The sequence below is a fragment of the Asparagus officinalis genome, chromosome 4 (genome assembly GCF_001876935.1).
Source record: "Asparagus officinalis chromosome 4, Aspof.V1, whole genome shotgun sequence".
Lineage (NCBI taxonomy): Eukaryota > Viridiplantae > Streptophyta > Magnoliopsida > Asparagales > Asparagaceae > Asparagus > Asparagus officinalis.
The window spans coordinates 22,441,991-22,461,009 of NC_033797.1; the positions used below are offsets into that span (position 1 = coordinate 22,441,991).

The 19,019-nt window shown below is 44.1% G+C and overlaps 2 protein-coding genes across 2 annotated transcripts in view; one reads left to right on the forward strand and one right to left on the reverse strand.

The window, feature by feature from the left end:
- On the forward strand, positions 2,692-16,868 carry LOC109836917 (geraniol 8-hydroxylase-like). Its single transcript, XM_020404961.1, has 3 exons — positions 2,692-3,171; positions 16,040-16,129; positions 16,211-16,868. The coding sequence occupies exons 1-3, from the start codon at positions 2,827-2,829 to the stop codon at positions 16,661-16,663; spliced, it is 888 nt and encodes a 295-aa protein (XP_020260550.1). The 5' UTR covers positions 2,692-2,826; the 3' UTR covers positions 16,664-16,868.
- Positions 17,303-19,019, reverse strand: part of LOC109836916 (probable LRR receptor-like serine/threonine-protein kinase At1g63430) — a 5,535-nt gene continuing 3,818 nt past the window's right edge. Inside the window, exons 12-13 of the mRNA XM_020404959.1 lie at positions 18,502-18,717; positions 17,303-17,694 (exon numbers count right to left, since the gene is read on the reverse strand). Of these exons, the coding sequence (XP_020260548.1) occupies positions 17,446-17,694; positions 18,502-18,717 (465 nt within the window). The 3' untranslated portion in view covers positions 17,303-17,445. The remainder of the gene's footprint in view (positions 17,695-18,501; positions 18,718-19,019) is intronic.

The following is a 19,019-nucleotide window of genomic DNA, read 5'->3' on the forward strand; positions in this document are numbered from 1 at the left end:
GATAGGGGCCTGACGGCTGGAATTAGGGCATTAAGTTGCCCTAGGCAACCTAGACGGAATTCCGTCTAAGTTGACTTTTCCGTCTCGTTTGTCAAACTAGACGGAATTTTCCGTCTAGTTTGACCCAAACTAGACGGATCAACCTAGACGGAAAATTTCCGTCTAGTTTGATTCAACCTAGACGAAAAAAAATTTCGTCTTGGTTGTTCCGTCTAGATTGGTCACTTTTCTACTAGTGTAAAATATCCATATCTCCTAAGTGGATTTTGCTGTTGTGAGAGCAACATGTTAGAGTGCATAGCTTATATATCGTAAAGAGCATATCGATTCATGAAAAATATTTTCCAATAATAATATTTTTACAATGATATTACTATTCAATATTAAATTAATTTTATTATATAAGATTATATGACCATTTTTAATAAATTATAAAGTATATATTTGAAAACCTCAATGCTTATAGCCAGTAGTTGGGCTCCAAAAAATAAGTTAACTTTACATTATAGTTTACTATTTATAGTACTATTGGCAATGTCATTAACTTTCCTTTTTATCTTATTATTCACACTTTTCTGATGTAAGTTATCTTTTGCTAATCATTCAATTGGCTATATTTAATTTTTATAATATCAGAGGTTAGAATATTCTATTCTATTTAAAAAGTATGAAGATGATTTTCTTAAAAAAATATATACACATAGTAACAATAGTATATACTTCAGTACAACTCAAACTAGAGATTAGGAATCAGAGGGATTCTATGAAGTTGGATTCTATTTTTCCATGTTATGAAACAAACATAGAATGCAAAAAAAAAAAAATGATTCCATGAATCTACAAACTTATCTTAAATTTTTTTATGGAATATGTAGTAATCCATAAAAAAAACCGGATTCCTAATCTTATTCTTGCCCACTAGTGAAACAAACACCCCCTAAGAGAATCGAGTAGAAAATCTTCACCTTGCTAGCTAGGTACAATAGAGCTCCAGAACAAAGAAAAGAGATTTGAGGAGACATCTCTATCACACAAGTAACTTGTCCGAGGAGCTCACGGTGAATATATTCAATGATGTAAGACTCCATCGAGGCTAATCATGCTAAGAGGATATAATTAAAATAAAAACACAACAAATGCATAAGATTGGCCCTATATCTGCTCGAGAAGCCATAGGTAGGGGTGAGCACGGTTCGGTTCGGGTCGGTTTTTACCAAAATTTGAACAACTGAACCGAACCACCTATAATTCAAAACCGAACCGAACCGTTGCAAATCGGTTCGGTGCGGTTCGATTCGGTTTGTTCGGTTCTAACTTTCATCAAGTATAACAATCAAATGCACAAAAATTGCTTGTCCCAAGAGATAATTTGTATATATTTGTTTTCATATGCGCCCAAATGCAAATCATTTGAGCCACGGCTAAGATACTTAAGCGTCGTGCACACTTGAATCAACAACTAACCCAAGAGACAACATACACAGAAGTGCTGAATTGAGTGATTAAATGGGGAAAATCCAACTCAAACGGCACTAACATACTCCAACAAGAAGCGCCCATTCCACCTACTTCATGTTCAATTCAAAGACAACAACAGAGGAAATTGAAGAAAAATTAATACTATGTACCTTGAGAGTAAGGGCCGGGGTCTTGGAAGAAGAGAGAGAGCGAGAGAGAGGGATTGAGGCCGAGCAGGAAGAAGAGAGAGAGCGAGAGAGAGGGATTGAGGCCGAGCGAAATGGGAAATTGGGAATGAGTAGCGGTGGATGGGATTTGGGAATGAGAGGAAATGAAGTTAGGGTTGAGGGTTTGGGACGAGTCGGGTAAACGCGAACGGGTTTGAAAGTTTTGGGAATATATTCGGTCGGTTCGGGTCGGGTCGGTTTGAAAAGTTATCAACCCGACCCGAACCGCCTTACTCTTAAAACCGTTTTTTTCGGGTCGGTTCAGGTCGATTCGGTCGGTTTTTTCGGTTTGAACCGAACCATGCTCAGCCCTAGCCATAGGGAGTGACCTTTCGAGGCTCACTTGGTTTTTCGCAGCACTTATATTATATTTTTCTTTATTGATTTAATTAATAGTTATGGTACCTTTCTCTACCGAGACTAGCATACGCTGATTTTGTGCAAATGCCTAATAATATCTGCGGTAGGCTTATGAAATCTACACCAAAGAATGGCAATTTTTCTAAGACGCGTACGCAAAATACTCTTTGAAATCCTTAAATATCTCCCACAAATTTGATATCCGACATGTAAACTAGTCCTACTAACTTATATTCACCTAACAAATACGTTTTCGTACGAGCAGCGGCGGTGCTAGAGCAATGCCAGCGTCTCTCCTATGGCTAGTTTTGATCTCCTTCACCTTCAGTTCAGTCCAAAATCCCGCACCAACCTCCCACCGGCAAAACCTTCTCCCGTCGTCGGCAACCTCTTCGCCCTGGCGAAAGCTCACCGTTCCTTAGCCGAGCTAGCCAAATCCTACGGCCCAATAATCTCTCTAAAGCTCGGCCAAGTCACCACCATCGTGGTCTCCTCTCCCGACCTCGCACGCGAAGTCCTCATCAAAAAGGACCAAATATTCTGCGCCCGTTCCGTGCCGGACGCCGTCCGTGCCGCCAACCACCACCAGGTGTCGGTAGCATGGTTGCCAGCAAACCAACTATGGAAAAATCTGAGAATAATTTGCAGCGCTCAGTTTCTTACCTCGCAACGGCTAGATTCCAACAAAGCCCTCAGGCACAAAAAAGTGCGGGAGTTGGTGGAGTATTTGAGAGAGCGTAGCACGGCGAAAGAGGCTGTGGATATTGGTCGAGCTGCGTTCATGACGGTGCTGAATATGCTGTCGAACACTCTGTTCTCGGTTGACATGGTCGATGCTGGATCGGATTCTGCGCAGGAGTTTAAGGATTTGGTGTGGGGCATTATGGAGGAGCTCGGCACTGCGAATGTTTCGGATTTTTTCCCGTTGGTAAGGGGGCTGGATTTGCAAGGGAAGAGGCGGAGGACTGAGGGCTATTTTAGGAAGTTGCATAGCATTTTTGATGAGCTTATAGATGGAAGATTGAAGGAGACTGAACTTGGTCATGAAACTAATAATGACTTTTTGGATGCGATCCTCAGTGGTCAGAGCAAGCTCGATCGACATGTTATGAACTCGCTGCTCATGGTAATGAAAATTTTCCTTTTTGCCACCATTTTTTTTTGCTAGGCATTTGTCTTGTGGGTACCTCAAATCCAATTTCATCGGTGAACTGTTGTGCGCAGCGGAAATTTCGGCAGCACATCCAGTGCGCAAGATGCACAACAAGAGATTAGATCGAAAGAATTCTTGTCTCACCAAGGAAACAAGAATTTGAAGCAGATATCTCAACAAAGTGAGATATCGGTTCTTCCTCTCATCAGTTCTAGGACTGACCTGTTGAGGGATCCTACAAGTTATTATAAATCACGGTAAGAACATAAATTTTACGTGGTTCGGCAAATCGCCTACGTCCACGGGGCAAGGAGGGGGAAGATCTACTAATAGAGGGAGAGAATACAACTAGGGTTTACAGTCACTGAATCTAAACCCTCACACAAACTCTCAAATCCCTCACACAAAATCTCTCTCAAAAGCACAAAAGGACTCTTTGCACGCTGCCCGAAACTCTGTTCTTTTTCACCAAGCCAAGCCGCAAAATTCCCTTTGCTGTACTGCGCACGAATCAGCCGCAAATTTCACAAACCCAGCCCTCTGCCTACACCTGCACGCCGCCAAAGTAAAGAGAAAAACCGACTGCAGCAAAAACACCCTCCTTCGCACGAAGTCACTGCAGCCGAAAAAAGTCTGCCGCCTGCGATTTTTTTCTTTCCCCCTTACACTTGCTCACGTTTCACGAAGCCCTAGCATGGGAATTTATAGGGGGGCTATACAATTGAATCGGGTGGGCTTTTGTATGTCTACTGTTCACGAGATCTTGGCTTTGATCTCTTTACGTGGGTGTGTGGCCCCCACTGGAAACCCACTTCCGCGTTCACAATTCTCCACCTCGGTGAAGTTTTTCCAAAAATGATCCGACACTGACCACACAAAATGCCTCACTTGTTACGTCCAGTACGCCATGGCAACGGACTCATGACAACGGATTCCATCCACAACAAGTCGAGACCCAAACGAGAGTGCGAACACTCAACCAAACGTCGGTATCTATTCACCAAATCGGTCTCACCCCCATCAAAATCAACTAATCCAAACTGGCTGCATCTGAAAGACTGCCTACGTATCCTCTTGCCCAAGGAATCAAGTCGAACGTAGTTCAACCAAATGGCCGCAAACGACCTTAATCCAATAGAAGAGTTCGTAACCCTTCTCCAATATCATCAATTCTGCGGCTGATAGCACCTCCAATGCCCTCAAACACCTCCACCTGAGGTGAACCAACAGCCATGTCCAAACTATGTCTACCAGCTGCACTCGAATCAAAACGTAACTCATCATCTGCACCTAAATCCAAATGATCCCTAAGCTGTGTCACCTCAGCTGGAATCCTAACCAATGCAGAATGACCTAGAGTATGTGGGAAAATTCCCACCCAATGTGGAGTAGCATCACTCTCCACCCGTTGCGATGTCCTAATGATCTAATCACCACTCTCCACCTGCCGAGAGTCAAACGTGACATACCTGCTCAGAATAAAGTCAGAAGCCAATACCTGATAATCAAACACGCCTTTGAATCCCAAATATGCTATCGGATCAAATCTCCGCCTTTGAATCCCAAATATGCTATCGGATCAAATCTCACATCCACGATGTGACCAAGTGCTGGGTAGCTAAACATCCGACGCAACCCAATGTGACCAAGTGCTGGGTAGCTAAACATCCGACGCAACCCAAAATCTGAAGCAGCTCCACTAGATCCATAATCTCTACATGCAGCAGTCGGCAACCTATACATAAGATGGTCCAAACATGTCGTAGCCCGCACACCAATACCAATGCTCGACATCAAACGTCGATCCTCCTCCAGAAAGGAACAGCTCCCTAAATCTGCCATCTCATCCCGTCGTCTCAAAGTTTTCACACCAATGAAGTGTCTCCAATTGCCATGAGCTCGGCACAAATGCAGAAATAGGTCCCTCTTGTACCTCCCTCTAACATCAGACTGAAGTACCTTCACCTTTCTGTCAATACACTTTCTCCATTTGTTGCGAGCTTCTAGGACTTCACACCAACGGGATTTGGTTGCAACCCACCAATGCCTAGAGTAATCCCCAACTACGGAAACCACATATCTATTACCTCCCAATGATGCTCCTTTGGAAGGCCCTCGAATGCCTGAATAAACACCCCTCAGAAAACCCCTCGAATGATGGATAGAAGTGCCAAAATCCACCTCGGTCTTCTCGCTCATACCAATGGGTTCACAGGACTTTAAACTGCAGGTCAAAGCACTCATCAACAACCTATGCACGGTATTACCAATCAAATAACCCAGCATTAAACAACGCCACAGTCTAGCCGAATCTAATGAAGTCATCATCTCCCTATCAATTGTCGTGCTTCCAAGCAAATAATACAAATTGCTCCTTCTGACGCCCTTCATCACAATCATGGACCTCAATATGACCTTCAAGCGTGCGTCCGCCAAGGTCACCTTATAGCCTGCTGCCTCCAAAGCTCCAGATGAAATGATGTTCATCTTCAATTGTGGAACGAACCTCACTTCATTCAACTCCCGAATCACCCCATCATTCATCTTAATCCGAACAGTACCAATACCACCAATAGAGCATGCATGTCCATTACCCATGAGCACAACATCCTCTCTTTCCAACTTCTGAAAGCTGGAGAACCAATCCCTCCTAGGGCAAACATGGTATGAAGCACCGGAATCTAACATCCACTCTGTAGAGTTGGCAACACAAACTGACGGTAGTGTAAACAATGAATAGCCTGAAGAATCTGAATCTGAATTGTTGTCACTAGTCTTGACAACATTCACCTCTGAAGCTTGTACAGCTTTCCCCTTATTCTTCTCGGCTTAATCTAACTTTGGGCATTCAGCTTTCCAATGTCCATCATCTTTACAAAAGGCACACTGATTTCTACGAATCCCACGATGTGCACCTCTAGACTGCGACCTTCTGCTTCGGTTTGAACCACGGCCATGAACTACTAATGCATCTCCCGATGCCTTCTTGGAGGACTGATCCACACTCTTCCTCAACTCATAATTAACCAACGCTAAGGTCACCTCCTTGTAACTAACAGTAGTTCTTCTATTAATCATAATTAGGACAAAAGTACCATAATCATCATCGGGCAACGAACACAAAAGTAGCATCGTCTTGTCTTCATCCTCAACCATGATATCCATATTGGCTATGTCTGAAAGTAGCTTTGTGAAGTTGTTAACATGCTCCCTAATGGAAACTCCTCTCTTCATCTTGAACTGGTAAAACCTCTTTTTCAAGTGAAGCCGATTCTCAATGCTCTTAGTAAGATATTTTTCATTGAGTGTTTCCCATATCTTCTTCGTCGATGTCTTATTCGTCATATCATAAATAATATCCGGCGTCAAGCATGACCGAATAACTCCACACGCCCTACTATTCATCTTCTTCCAAACCTTAGCTTCCATCTCGGCAGGTTTCTCTTGTAACTCAAGAGTCTCCTCCAAATTCTGAGCGTCCAAGGCGTCCATCACCTGACACCTCCACAATCCGAAGTTAATCTTACCGTCGAACTTCGGAACATCAATCTTCATGTTATTGATGCTCAAACTATGTATCGTCTTCGTAAGAGACGATCCCGATGTGCTTATTTTATCCATGTTGTCGATCTAATCTTCAAATAGGAATCCTTCAGTGAATCCTTCAAACAAGCTCTCAAGTCTAACTCGGAGCTCTGATACCACTTGTTGTGCGCAGCGGAAATTTCGGCAGCACCTCCGGCGCGCAAGGTGCACAACAAGAGATTAGATCGAAAGAATTCCTGTCTCACCTGTAGGCGTATAAAACTGCCTATAGGTCCCTTAACATAGCTCGACAACGCCGAGTCGACGAACCGACCATCGGGCGACGTATGCAGACACGATTGTTAGTCCACAACGCCGAAGCCAAGCGATACGCGACGAAGCGGATTAACGAGGCTACGAAGCTAATGAACCGCATGCAAACAACGGAATAAATCCACTCGCATGCGGAATCAAGCTAACGGGTTGAAGAGTCAACGAGTCATCCAACCAAGGGCGGACTCGGACGAATCACGATCGAATCAAGATCAGTTTCGGACTCGAACTCAGAAGTGGATTTACTGCCAAATCAGGAATCAGATTTACTGCCAAATCAGGTCAACGAATCAGAGTCTAAATCAACCACACAACCGAATCACGGCGGAACCGAAAAATGGATACAACGACAAAACGACGAAACCCAACACCAAGAGGGAGGGCTCGGCCGAAACCGAGCCACCTCTAGGTGGCTCGGCCAAATCCGAGCCACCTTGAGGTGGCTCGGTGTGTCGACCACTTGTGCGCGGGCATAGTGAAGATGGCCTATAAATAGGAGAGGTGGTTCATTTGTTCAAAGGTTGGAATTTTTGGAGGCGAAGCCCTACTGGATTGAAGACTCATATCTAAAAAAAGATCCAAGCTTTGGGACTTCGAGGACTTGTTCATCCAGATCTGGTGCTCGGCGATCGTCAACGCCAAATAAGGCAAGAGTTCGAGAGGACCGGATCTCAGATCTATGCAGACGTACTCCGGATCAAAGCTTGGTCTTTGATCCCGAGAATTAAAGGCTACTATTTCCTTAGCGAAATAGTACCCTCGGCTATTATTTCCTTAGCAAAATAATACCCGTCATACTGCGTAGATCCGACCGGATCTAGATCGCACGGTGGTCCACGGATAAACCCCGGCGCAGGCAAAGAACCCACAAAGCGAGCGACCGCAAAACAGGAGCTCGCGATTTGTTCGACAAACAAGGATAAAAAGTTATAATCTTTCCCCGTTGTAACCGGATCTTATAAAAAGACCGGATTTTTATAATCGAAAAACAGTTACAAGAGTGCAATGGAATCAATGAAGAAAGACACGATTTTTCCCGCGAACAATCTGGTGACCACAGTGGGAGCCGCCGATCTCGCTGCCGAGGTCGGAGCGTCGCAGCCGCGGATCTCAATCCCGGTCGTGGAGGAGGTCGAATACGAGTTCGACCAGCAGAAGTTCGAGGAATACTTGTCGTCCTCGTCCGGATCAACCTCCCCCCGCAAGTCCAAAAAGTTCTCCTCCAGGAGAAAAACTCGTTGGTATGAAGACGTCGAAAACACCAACGAAGATCTCGCCCCGTTTGATGCCAAAGTCGCATCGGGTGAGATTCCTCCAATTCCCAACCAGGGCAGATCTGCTCTGGCCAACCCTTCTGCCGCAGAGGGCGTGGTGACTCTCTCGAAGAGAGCCCACCAAAGGCAACGTCAACGCCTTGCGAAACAATTCACAAAGGCCATGGAGTCCGTTGACGGGATCCGCTACAACGCGGATCTGAAGAACAAGAGAGGCAAAAAGCCCCAACAATCAATGAATGGTGGTTCCTCCAAGCCGCCAACAATGGAATGGGTCCGTGTCAAACGGAACCGATCAACGCTGGAGGAGCGCATTCGCAAGCGCCGCGCACTATCAGCGCAGGCACGGGCTCAAGCTGAAGAAGCCCGTAGGAAGTTGCAGAAAGAGGTGGCCAAGAACGAGCGACCGCAAAACAGGAGCTCGTGATTTGTTCGACAAAAGAGAAAAGTTGTAATTTTTATTTCCTTTTTTGATCTCGTTGTAACCGGATCTTATAAAAAGACCGGATCTTTGTAATCGATAAACTGTTACAAGAGTGTACAATGGAATCATTAATGAAGAAAGCTACGATTTTTCCCGCGAACAATCTGGCGACCACAGTGGGAGCCGCCGATTTCGCTGCCGAGATCGGAGCGTCGCAGCCGCGGATCTCAATCCCGGTCGTGGAGGAGGTCGAATACGAGTTCGACCAGCAGAAGTTCGAGGAGTACTTGTCGTCCTCGTCCGGATCAACCTCCCCCCGCAAGTCCAAAAAGTTCTCCTCCAGGAGAAAAACTCGTTGGTATGAAGACGTCGAAAACACCAACGAAGATCTCGCCCCGTTTGATGCCAAAGTCGCATCGGGTGAGATTCCTCCAATTCCCAACCAAGGCAGATCTACTCTGGCCAACCCTTCTGCCGCAGAGGGCGTGGTGACTCTCTCGAAGAGAGCCCGCCAAAGGCAACGTCAACACCTTGCGAAACAATTCGCAAAGGCCATGGAGTCAGTTGACGGGATCCGCTACAACGCGGATCTGAAGATGAATGGTGGTTCCTCCAAGCCGCCAACAATGGAATGGGTCCGTGTCAAACGGAACCGTTCGACGCTGGAGGAGCGCATTCGCAAGCGCCATGCAATATCAGCGCAGGCACGGGGTCAAGCCGAAGAAGCCCGTAGAAAGCTGCAGAAAGAGGTAGCCAAGAAGCCGCCATCAACCCGCAAAGTCTGGAGGCCAAAGTCTGAAGCGGCAATTCAGGCTAAGGAGCAACCTTTGCAGCCTCCAACCAAAGTTCAACCTCCGGCGAACCAAGCTAAGTCGCCGAGAATTCCAATAGCTACTCCGGGAGATCATGCAAAATCCTCCCGAAGGAGAAAGTCAGTCTTGGAGCGCCTCGGTCCAATTCCCGATGAGAGAGGCAAAGCTCCAGTCCAAGGACGTTTGGGCCCACTAAGAAAGCCCCAAACGAATCAACATGTTGGGGGTCGCCGCAACCCTTAACATGACAAAGAAATCATGACACCCAAGCGCACTATGCTGCGCATTGAAGTTCAGGAGCCCGTCGAGGATTCACGCCCACAAAGGCGCGTTTCGAGGCGTGTGACTCTCGAAAGTCCGAAGAAGGTAATTCGCTCTCAGAAGGAAACATTATCGTCTGATGATGATTACGTTATACCTGAGAAATCGTGCCAACACACGATAGGTTGCTCCGACTTTCAAACGGAAGAGCTTACTATCGTGCTGGGGGTACGAACAAAGCCAGAAAGAGCGGTTGCATTAGATAATACGGTATCCAGCGAGGGACAACCCCGCGAGGCACTTATGATAAGTGCGGAGCAGATGGCCAAGATGCTTGAAGACGCTTTGGCTAAGCAGAAAGAAAGTTTCAAATTTGAGATGGAGATGGCCATGCAGCAGATGAGAGAAATGCATGACCAACAAATCCAAGCATTGACGAACCAGCAAGGCGAGCCAAGTCGTCGTAACCAGGTTTATCAAGAAGAGGAGGATACGAATGCGGATGAAGCTCACAATGCCAATAATCCTCCCGTCAATGCAGGGGGTGGTAATGAGGATGCTAGTCGTAATGCCACACTTCCACCACAGAATCGTGCAAACGAAAACACAGGCGAAAGTCTGAAGATCAAAAACCTCGAGAACAAGATCAATACGTTGATTTCTGCTCAAGAGGTGAAGAAAACAGGCATTCCTTGTCCATATCCAAGAGAATGGGAATCAATCCCATATCCGGCAAAGTTCAACTTAATCAACTTCATGTCGTTTGATGGGAATGGTTCACCCACTCAGCATGTGATTTATTTCAAATCACACCTGGGGGTAATCTCTGGTAATGAGCCTCTGATGGTGCGGTCATTCGTCGGCACTCTTCGCGGAGCCGCCTTCGATTGGTATCGCCGCCTCAAGCCAGGTAGCGTGAACAGCTGGGACGATATGGAGACCATGTTCCTCACCAATTTCTTCGACGACGACATCAAGATATCTATCGGATCATTGCTCGATGAGAAGTAGAAAGACGGGGAGTTAGTCGACACCTTCGTCAAAAGGTTCCGGAACAAGGCGATGAACTGCCGGGACCCGATCACCGAGGAATTTATTCTCCAGACTTGCCACAACAACCTCGCTTTGGACGTGTTGGAGGCAATGGGAACAGCACCGTCTGACACTTGGAAAGACTTGAAGGTGCGCGGTGAACAAGCCGAACGCTTCCTTAAAAGGAAGAAGGCCGAAAGGAACCAACCGACGGTTAATCTGCTGGACTCAAACTTCGCTTCCCGTGGTAAGGGCAAAGCACCTGCAGCTGCTGGTGGTGCTAATCAAGCGTCACAACAGCAATCCCGAAGGCAGCAAAAGACTTCAGGTCCGAGACTCTAAAAAGAGTACTCTTTCAAGGACGAAGACGTTCCAGCCATCTTCGAATCCCTCCTTGAAAGTAACAAGATCAAGCTACCACCTATCACAAATCAGGAGGAAGCTGACAACACTACGGACCCAAAGTACTGTGCATACCACAGGAGGGTCGTTCATCCCACCAAGGATTGCTTTGCTCTCAAGAATAGCATTCAGACCGGTGTTATATCGCTCAATTAAGTCGAGACTCCAAAGAGTATACGAGTATAAACTGTTTCTCAATCCTCCAACAGGTGCAAGAGGTTAAACTGCTCCCTACCTACTCCAATAGGTATATGAGTCTAAACTATTTCCTTTCTTCCACGGGAAGTTTCCTGGAGAATATTAAGCTAATATTCTTAAGGATAACCCGGTTAGTTAACTGATAATAATGTCCGAACCAGTTCCGCAGAGGAAACTGGGGGTGGACGATTTATGTAACGGGAAGTTCCCAAAACCACAACAATGTAATGAATAAGAACTCCCATTCAAATTCTCACCGCGTCTGTGCACTCAACACTCTCCCCCTCTCGATTCCCCCAATGAACGAGAGGTCCATTAGTTTCACCTTTCCGGATTCTGGGGGTGGAGATCCCACCTCGAGTCTCTTTTCCAGCTGAAGATAGAATATAAAATTCTTCTTCTTCAGTATCGGGAGATAGAATATAAAATTCTTCCTCTCCCATTTTGGGTTCGTCTTTGCCCCAAAAGAAGACACCACCTTTTTTCGTCTTTGCCCCAAGAGAAGACACCACCTTTTTCAACTCCCAAAATCCATGCCTCACAGGTAATAGGAAGTTTATCCCGAATCCTAAGCAGGGATAAGTCTGCGCCTAACACGCGCTGCCGGTTTAGTCTTTTTCCGTAGAAAAAGACACCAGAGTTTGATTCTGGGGTATTCTATCCTGAAACCTAAGCAAGGATAAGTCTGCGCTTAACCCGTGCTGCCGGTTAGTTCTTAACCGTTAAAAAGAACACCCGTTCACATATTCAACATTGTGACAGGTTGTTATTAATAACACCAAAATCCATGTCTTACACGCATGGGGAATTTCATCCTGAATCCTAAGAAAGGATATGCCGACGCCTAACACGCGTCGCCGGTTTAGTCTTTCTCCGAAGAAAAAGACACCAGAGTTCGATTCTGGGGAATTTTATCCCGAAGCCTAAGTAGGGATAAGTCAGCATCTAAAAGTCTACGTATTCGAAGTCGTAGCATCAAGTCTAAGGGAGTTCATTCCTTTAGCACAACGTCACATGCGGAACGGACTTAAAACAATCCGCATGTAAACCCGACTCAAACGGTAGTCAATAAGAGCACGTCAAATCCGTTGAAGGCTGGGGGTTAGCCAAAAACCCTAAAGTCAACGCCTAACACGCGTCGCCGGGTAGTCTATTCCCGTGAGAAAGACGAAATCTACGTATTCAATATCGTAGCACTAAGAGCGTTAACTCTCTTAGCACAACGTCACATACGGAACGGATTTAGATAATCCGTATGCTAGCCCGACTCAAACGGTAGTCGGTAAAGGCTAATCAAATCCGTTGAAGGCTGGGGGTTAGCCAAAAAAATCCTAAAGTAAACGCTTAACACGCGTCGCCGGGTAGTCTATTCCCGTGAGAAAGACGAAGTCTACGTATTCAATATCGTAGCACTAAAAGGGTTAACTCTTTTAGCTTAACGTCACATGCGGAACGGACTTGAACAATCCGCATGCTAGCCCGACTCAAACGGTAGTCGGTAAAGGCGCATCAAACCCGTTGATGGCTGAGGATTTGCCAAAAATCCTATAAATACGAGAGTCACTGACGCATCAGCTTCATTAGTTGGTCTCGTGACTTGAGCAACGTACGACGTTCAAGTCAATGCGTTGCGATCAAAAAGTCAACGTACGACGTTCAAAACCCTAGGGTCAACGCCGGTCAACGCCAGTCAACGCGTTGCGATCAAAAAGTCAGCGTACGGCGTTTAAAACCCTAAGGTCAACGCCGGTCAACGCGTAACCCTATGTCAACGCCAATCAATGCGTTGCAATGAAAGAATTATTACTTCGAAAAGTATACGAGTATAAACTGCTTCTTAATACTCCGAAAAGTATACGAGTATAAACTGCTTCTTAATACTCCGAAAAGTATACGAGTATAAACTGCTTCTTAAACACTCCAAAAAGTATACGAGTATAAACTGCTTCTTAAATACTCCGAAAAGTATACGAGTATAAACTGCTTCTTAATACTCCGAAAAGTATACGAGTATAAACTGCTTCTTAATACTCCGAAAAGTATACGAGTATAAACTGCTTCTTAAATACTCCGAAAAGTATACGAGTATAAACTGCTTCTTAATACTCCGAAAAGTATACGAGTATAAACTGCTTCTTAATACTCCGAAAAGTATACGAGTATAAACTGCTTCTTAATACTCCGAAAAGTATACGAGTATAAACTGCTTCTTAATACTCCGAAAAGTATACGAGTATAAACTGCTTCTTAATACTCCGAAAAGTATACGAGTATAAACTGCTTCTTAATACTCCGAAAAGTATACGAGTATAAACTGCTTCTTAATACTCCGAAAAGTATACGAGTATAAACTGCTTCTTAATACTCCGAAAAGTATACGAGTATAAACTGCTTCTTAATACTCCGAAAAGTATACGACGCAAACAACGGAATAGATCCACTCGCGTGCGGAATCAAGCTAACGGGTTGAAGAGTCAACGAGTCATCCAACCAAGGGCGGACTCGGACGAATCACGATCGAATCAAGATCAGTTTCGGACTCGAACTCAGAAGTGGATTTACTGCCAAATCAGGAATCGGATTTACTGCCAAATCAGGTCAACGAATCAGAGTCTAAATCAACCACAGAACCGAATCACGGCGGAACCGAAAAACGGATACAACGACAAAACGACGAAACCCAACACCAAGAGGGAGGGCTCGGCCGAAACCGAGCCACCTTGAGGTGGCTCGGTGTGTCGGCCACTTGTGCGCGGGCACAGTGAAGATGGCCTATAAATAGGAGAGGTGGTTCATTTGTTCAAAGGTTAGAATTTTTGGAGGCGAAGCCCTGCTGGATTGAAGACTCAGATCTAAAAAAAGATCCAAGCTTTGGGACTTCGAGGACTTGTTCATCCAGATGTGGTGCTCGGCGATCGTCAACGCCAAATAAGGCAAGAGTTCGAGAGGACCGGATCTCAGATCTACGCAGGCGTACTCCGGATCAAAGCTTGGTCTTTGATCCCGAGAATTAAAGGCTACTATTTCCTTGGCGAAATAGTACCCTCGACTATTATTTCCTTGGTGAAATAATATCCGTCATACTGCGTAGATCCGACCGGATCTAGATCTCGTGGTGGTCCACAGATAAACCCCGGCGCAGGCAAAGAACCCACAAAGCGAGCGACCGCAAAACAGGAGCTCGCGATTTGTTCGACACAAAAGGAGAAAGTTGTAATCTTTGTTTATTTTTCTTTGATTTTCATTGTAACCGGATCTTATAAAAAGACCGGATCTTTGTAACCCAAAAAGTTGTTATTTAAGATCTTGTCTCACCAAGGAAACAAGAATTTGAAGCAGATATCTCAACAAAGTGAGATATCGGTTCTTCCTCTCATCAGTTCTAGGACTGACCTGTTGAGGGATCCTACAAGTTATTACAAATCACGGTAAGAACATAAATTTTACGTGGTTCGGCAAATCGCCTACGTCCACGTGGCAAGGAGGGGGAGATCTACTAATAGAGGGAGAGAATACAACTAGGGTTTACAATCACTGAATCTAAACCCTCACACAAACTCTCAAATCCCTCACACAAAATCTCTCTCAAAAGCACAAAAGGACTCTTTGCACGCTGCCCGAAACTCTGTTCTTTTTCACCAAGCCAAGCCGCAAAATTCCCTTTGCTGTACTGCGCACGAATCAGCCGCAAATTTCACAAACCCAGCCCTCTGCCTACACCTGCACGCCGCCAAAGTAAAGAGAAAAACCGACTGCAGCAAAAACACCCTCCTTCGCACGAAGTCACTGCAGCCGAAAAAAGTCTGCCGCCTGCGATTTTTTTCTTTCCCCCTTACACTTGCTCACGTTTCACGAAGCCCTAGCATGGGAATTTATAGGGGGGCTATACAATTGAATCGGGTGGGCTTTTGTATGTCTACTGTTCACGAGATCTTGGCTTTGATCTCTTTACGTGGGTGTGTGGCCCCCACTGGAAACCCACTTCCGCGTTCACATGACCCTCCTTGGCTTGTTTTGATTCATCGATTTGTTAAGGGATTTGGATCATCTCGGCTACCAAAAAGTATCGAAGAAACCACTACTTACGGACTTTCTAAGCTTTTCTTATGCCACAACCTGTCAGTGCCTAATCCACAGGTTCAAGAACGGAGTCTTTTCAACCTGAAAGTATTTATAGATAAATTTAGATTTCACAGAACTCTTATCTTTTGAGTATTTTGCACGAAACCACTAAAAAACAACATATATTAGAGAAAATCGTTCATTACCTTTATTGAGCAAGTTGGATGACCTTTTTAAGATTTTTCGTAAAAACATTAGCGTCAGAGTATCTTTAGCCGCCAAATCTATTTAGACCTATCCCAAAAGAAAATGGAAACAACAAAATACTAGAATTATGAGAAAGTGAAATCCTACTCTGGTTTCTAGCTAGGATGTAATTAATCACGTTGATTGACAAACCTCCTAGTTAAACTCCCTATATTTTACGTGACTATTTTCTTTTTCTTTTTTTTTTCTTTTTCTCTTTTTTTCTTTTTTTTCATCCCTTGTACTGCTGACACACTCAACGTGTATCTTAGGACATGTTCGTCGGTGGTACCGACTCAATCTCACACACAGTAGAATGGGTGATGGCGGAGCTCCTCCGCAACCCCGACACAATGAGAAAGGTACAAGCCGAGCTTTTCGAATCCTTCGACAAAACAATAGAACTCGACGAAACAGAAGTCTTAAAGCTTCCCTATCTCCAGGCCACCATAAAAGAATCCCTCCGTCTTCACTCTCCAGGTCCCTTTCTGCTACCACGAAAGGCGGAGACAGACACCGAACTGTGCGGATACAGCATCCCGCAACATAGTTGGATACTAGTGAACGCTTGGGCTCTAGGGAGACACGAGAGCCTGTGGAAAGATCCGGATGTGTTCATGCCAGAGAGATTCTTGGAGAGGGATGTAGAGTACAAAGGGCAATATTTTGAGTTTATACCGTTTGGAGCAGGCCGGAGGATTTGCCCAGGGCTGCCGCTAGCGTCTAGAATGGTTCCCCTGATGCTGGCCTCTTTGCTGTACCATTTCAAGTGGGAGTTGGCTGACGGAATGAGAGCTGAGAATGTCGACTTGAGTGACAAGCTTGGGGTTACTCTTGCTTTGGCTCATCCCATCCGGGCGATACCCGTGCCAAATGAGGATTTCTTGGGTAATTGAAACTGCATGGTGTTGTAAATACATTTGCTGACTTAATGTACTATTGACTAAGCATACCCTCATGCCTCGATGGGATCATGCAGAATCTTAAATAAGTTTGGTACGTGTTGTGGATTGAAGCAGAGTGAAAATGTTATCTGCCATGTTTTAGGATGGAATGGTATATTTATATTTATAATCTATTTCATGGGGTTTTATTGATGAATCCTCCGTTTCCTGAGGCTTGACAATAGCTATCTTCCAGATATGTAGTTAGATTTTAAGAATTATGCGTTTGTGTATTAACACATAATACCATAACTCGATCTTTTGGATAAAGCAGTGTTTAATATGCAAAGAAGTTAATTGTATCTCATCAGATGCTCATGGTGTTTGCGCTACTTCTAGTTTGAAATCGACAGCACCACAAGATCACAGAAGTTCTTTCTGCTAATATAATACTTTATAGACTATTTAACATCTTTTTTATAATGAAATATATATAAATATTTCTGCATCACAACATTTGGATATCATACTCTTGTCATTTTAGAGTCCTGTTTCTACCTGCTGTAAGTACTTTGTTTCAACTCTGTAACAACTCATCAGCCAAAGAAATGAAGCAAATGGGAGGAAAAGACGCCCAAAAAATGCTCGAGGGAACTTCAAGACCATCGGATAATTATTTCTCTGGCCTTTTCTCTATCAGTGGGGGAAGTGCTAAGAGGAAAAAAGAAAGAAAGAAGCAAGGTATTACTGTGTGTAATAAATTGGATTTTTACAGTAGGGGGGAAAAAATAAAGCTATGATGCCAAGGCCAACTCTGCCCAAGCTAATGAAGACTGGTGGTTCAAAACAGCAGTAATCGAGGTATCGATTCCATCCTCCAACATTGCACATATTATTTGCATCGACGGTCTCTTAGAAGGTTCTGGATCGATGCACAAGCTCACCACATCGCATATTACAGAGAGATCTTCGGCCTTGACGTTTTTTAGCTCTGGGTCTACTAATGTGCTCATCTTCTCTGGATGGTGTAGCCTCTCCATTGCCTGAAACAGAGGTGGGGTATATGAGAAACGTTAATTAATGTTATTCAGGATGTTGCAGTTCACATAGTTTATAGCTTTTGTATTACTTGTTCTTTTATAGGTACACTATACACATAAACAAGGTAACATATACAGAAACAATAAACAAATTACCAAGGGACATGCAAAGTACTTGTTTTGTTGTTGTTGTTGTTGTTGTTGTTGTTGTTGTTGTTGTGTGGGTTATGGGTTGTGATTGACGCCTCAAAGTATTTGGGTTTTTTTTTTGAAATTTCGCCTTAAAAGAAAAGATGTTGATTATCCAAACATAATGGCAAACAATTTTTTGTTCAGGCGCATCATCAAGTCTATATCGTACTCGCTGCATTCTTAATTGCTTTCCAAACGAAGAAAAAGCAACTAATCTTCACAAGGATGTCTTGACGTAATTGGGTTATAATTTTTAATAGAAAATATCTTACTGATTATTACTGCACTTATTTGGATTTTTTTCATTAAAGATCATATAGAGATAACTATGATCACTCAAACTCTTATCAGATGCTTGATAAGAAGATCAAGTGAAAATTTTCCCTTTCACTTCATAGCAATGTCCTTTACTGCCACTGCTAGGCCGGACAAGATGTAAACCAAGATCATATTGGAACCATGTAGGGGGTTTGACGAAGCCAAATCATTTTATCCAAAGATGAAAAAGGACAGAAAAGAAAGAAGGTTATTTACTACTGTTTAAAGAAAATTATGAAGCATATGTTCATAATTGCAATTTCTTAATGGCATATGTTAGACAGTTAGAGGTTGCCATACCCAATCCACCAAGTTGCCTCTGTCTTTTGAATAAGGAGATCTTCCACTAATTAATTCCAGCAAGAGCATCCCAAAGGCGAAGATGTTCCCTTGAACATCCATATGACGTCTCTCTATAGAATCGACAATTCCATGAAAGGAACCCCCATTGATGACCAAGCCTGAATCTTGCTTAACTTTTGATTGAATAGTTTTCCAACTTTCAAAATCAACCAACTGCAAGGTTAAGCTAAAGTTAGAAGTTCATTTTACGATACAAAAAGGAATTGACTATGAACTAAAGTCTAAAGAAGTAGAAGACATATAATAAGCATAAAAGGAGCAGACTGAGAACTATATGGCTGTAAATACCAGTGGAAAATACCAGGCTGCAAATTAGATGTCTATGGCTACAGAAGTTCTACTGGTTAACTCCAGAACAAAATAGAAACAGAAGTGCTGGTTTCTTGATGGTCTAATTTCCGACGAAGAACTATTAACAGTTTATTGCACAAACAAGCAGTTAACCATACTATCCT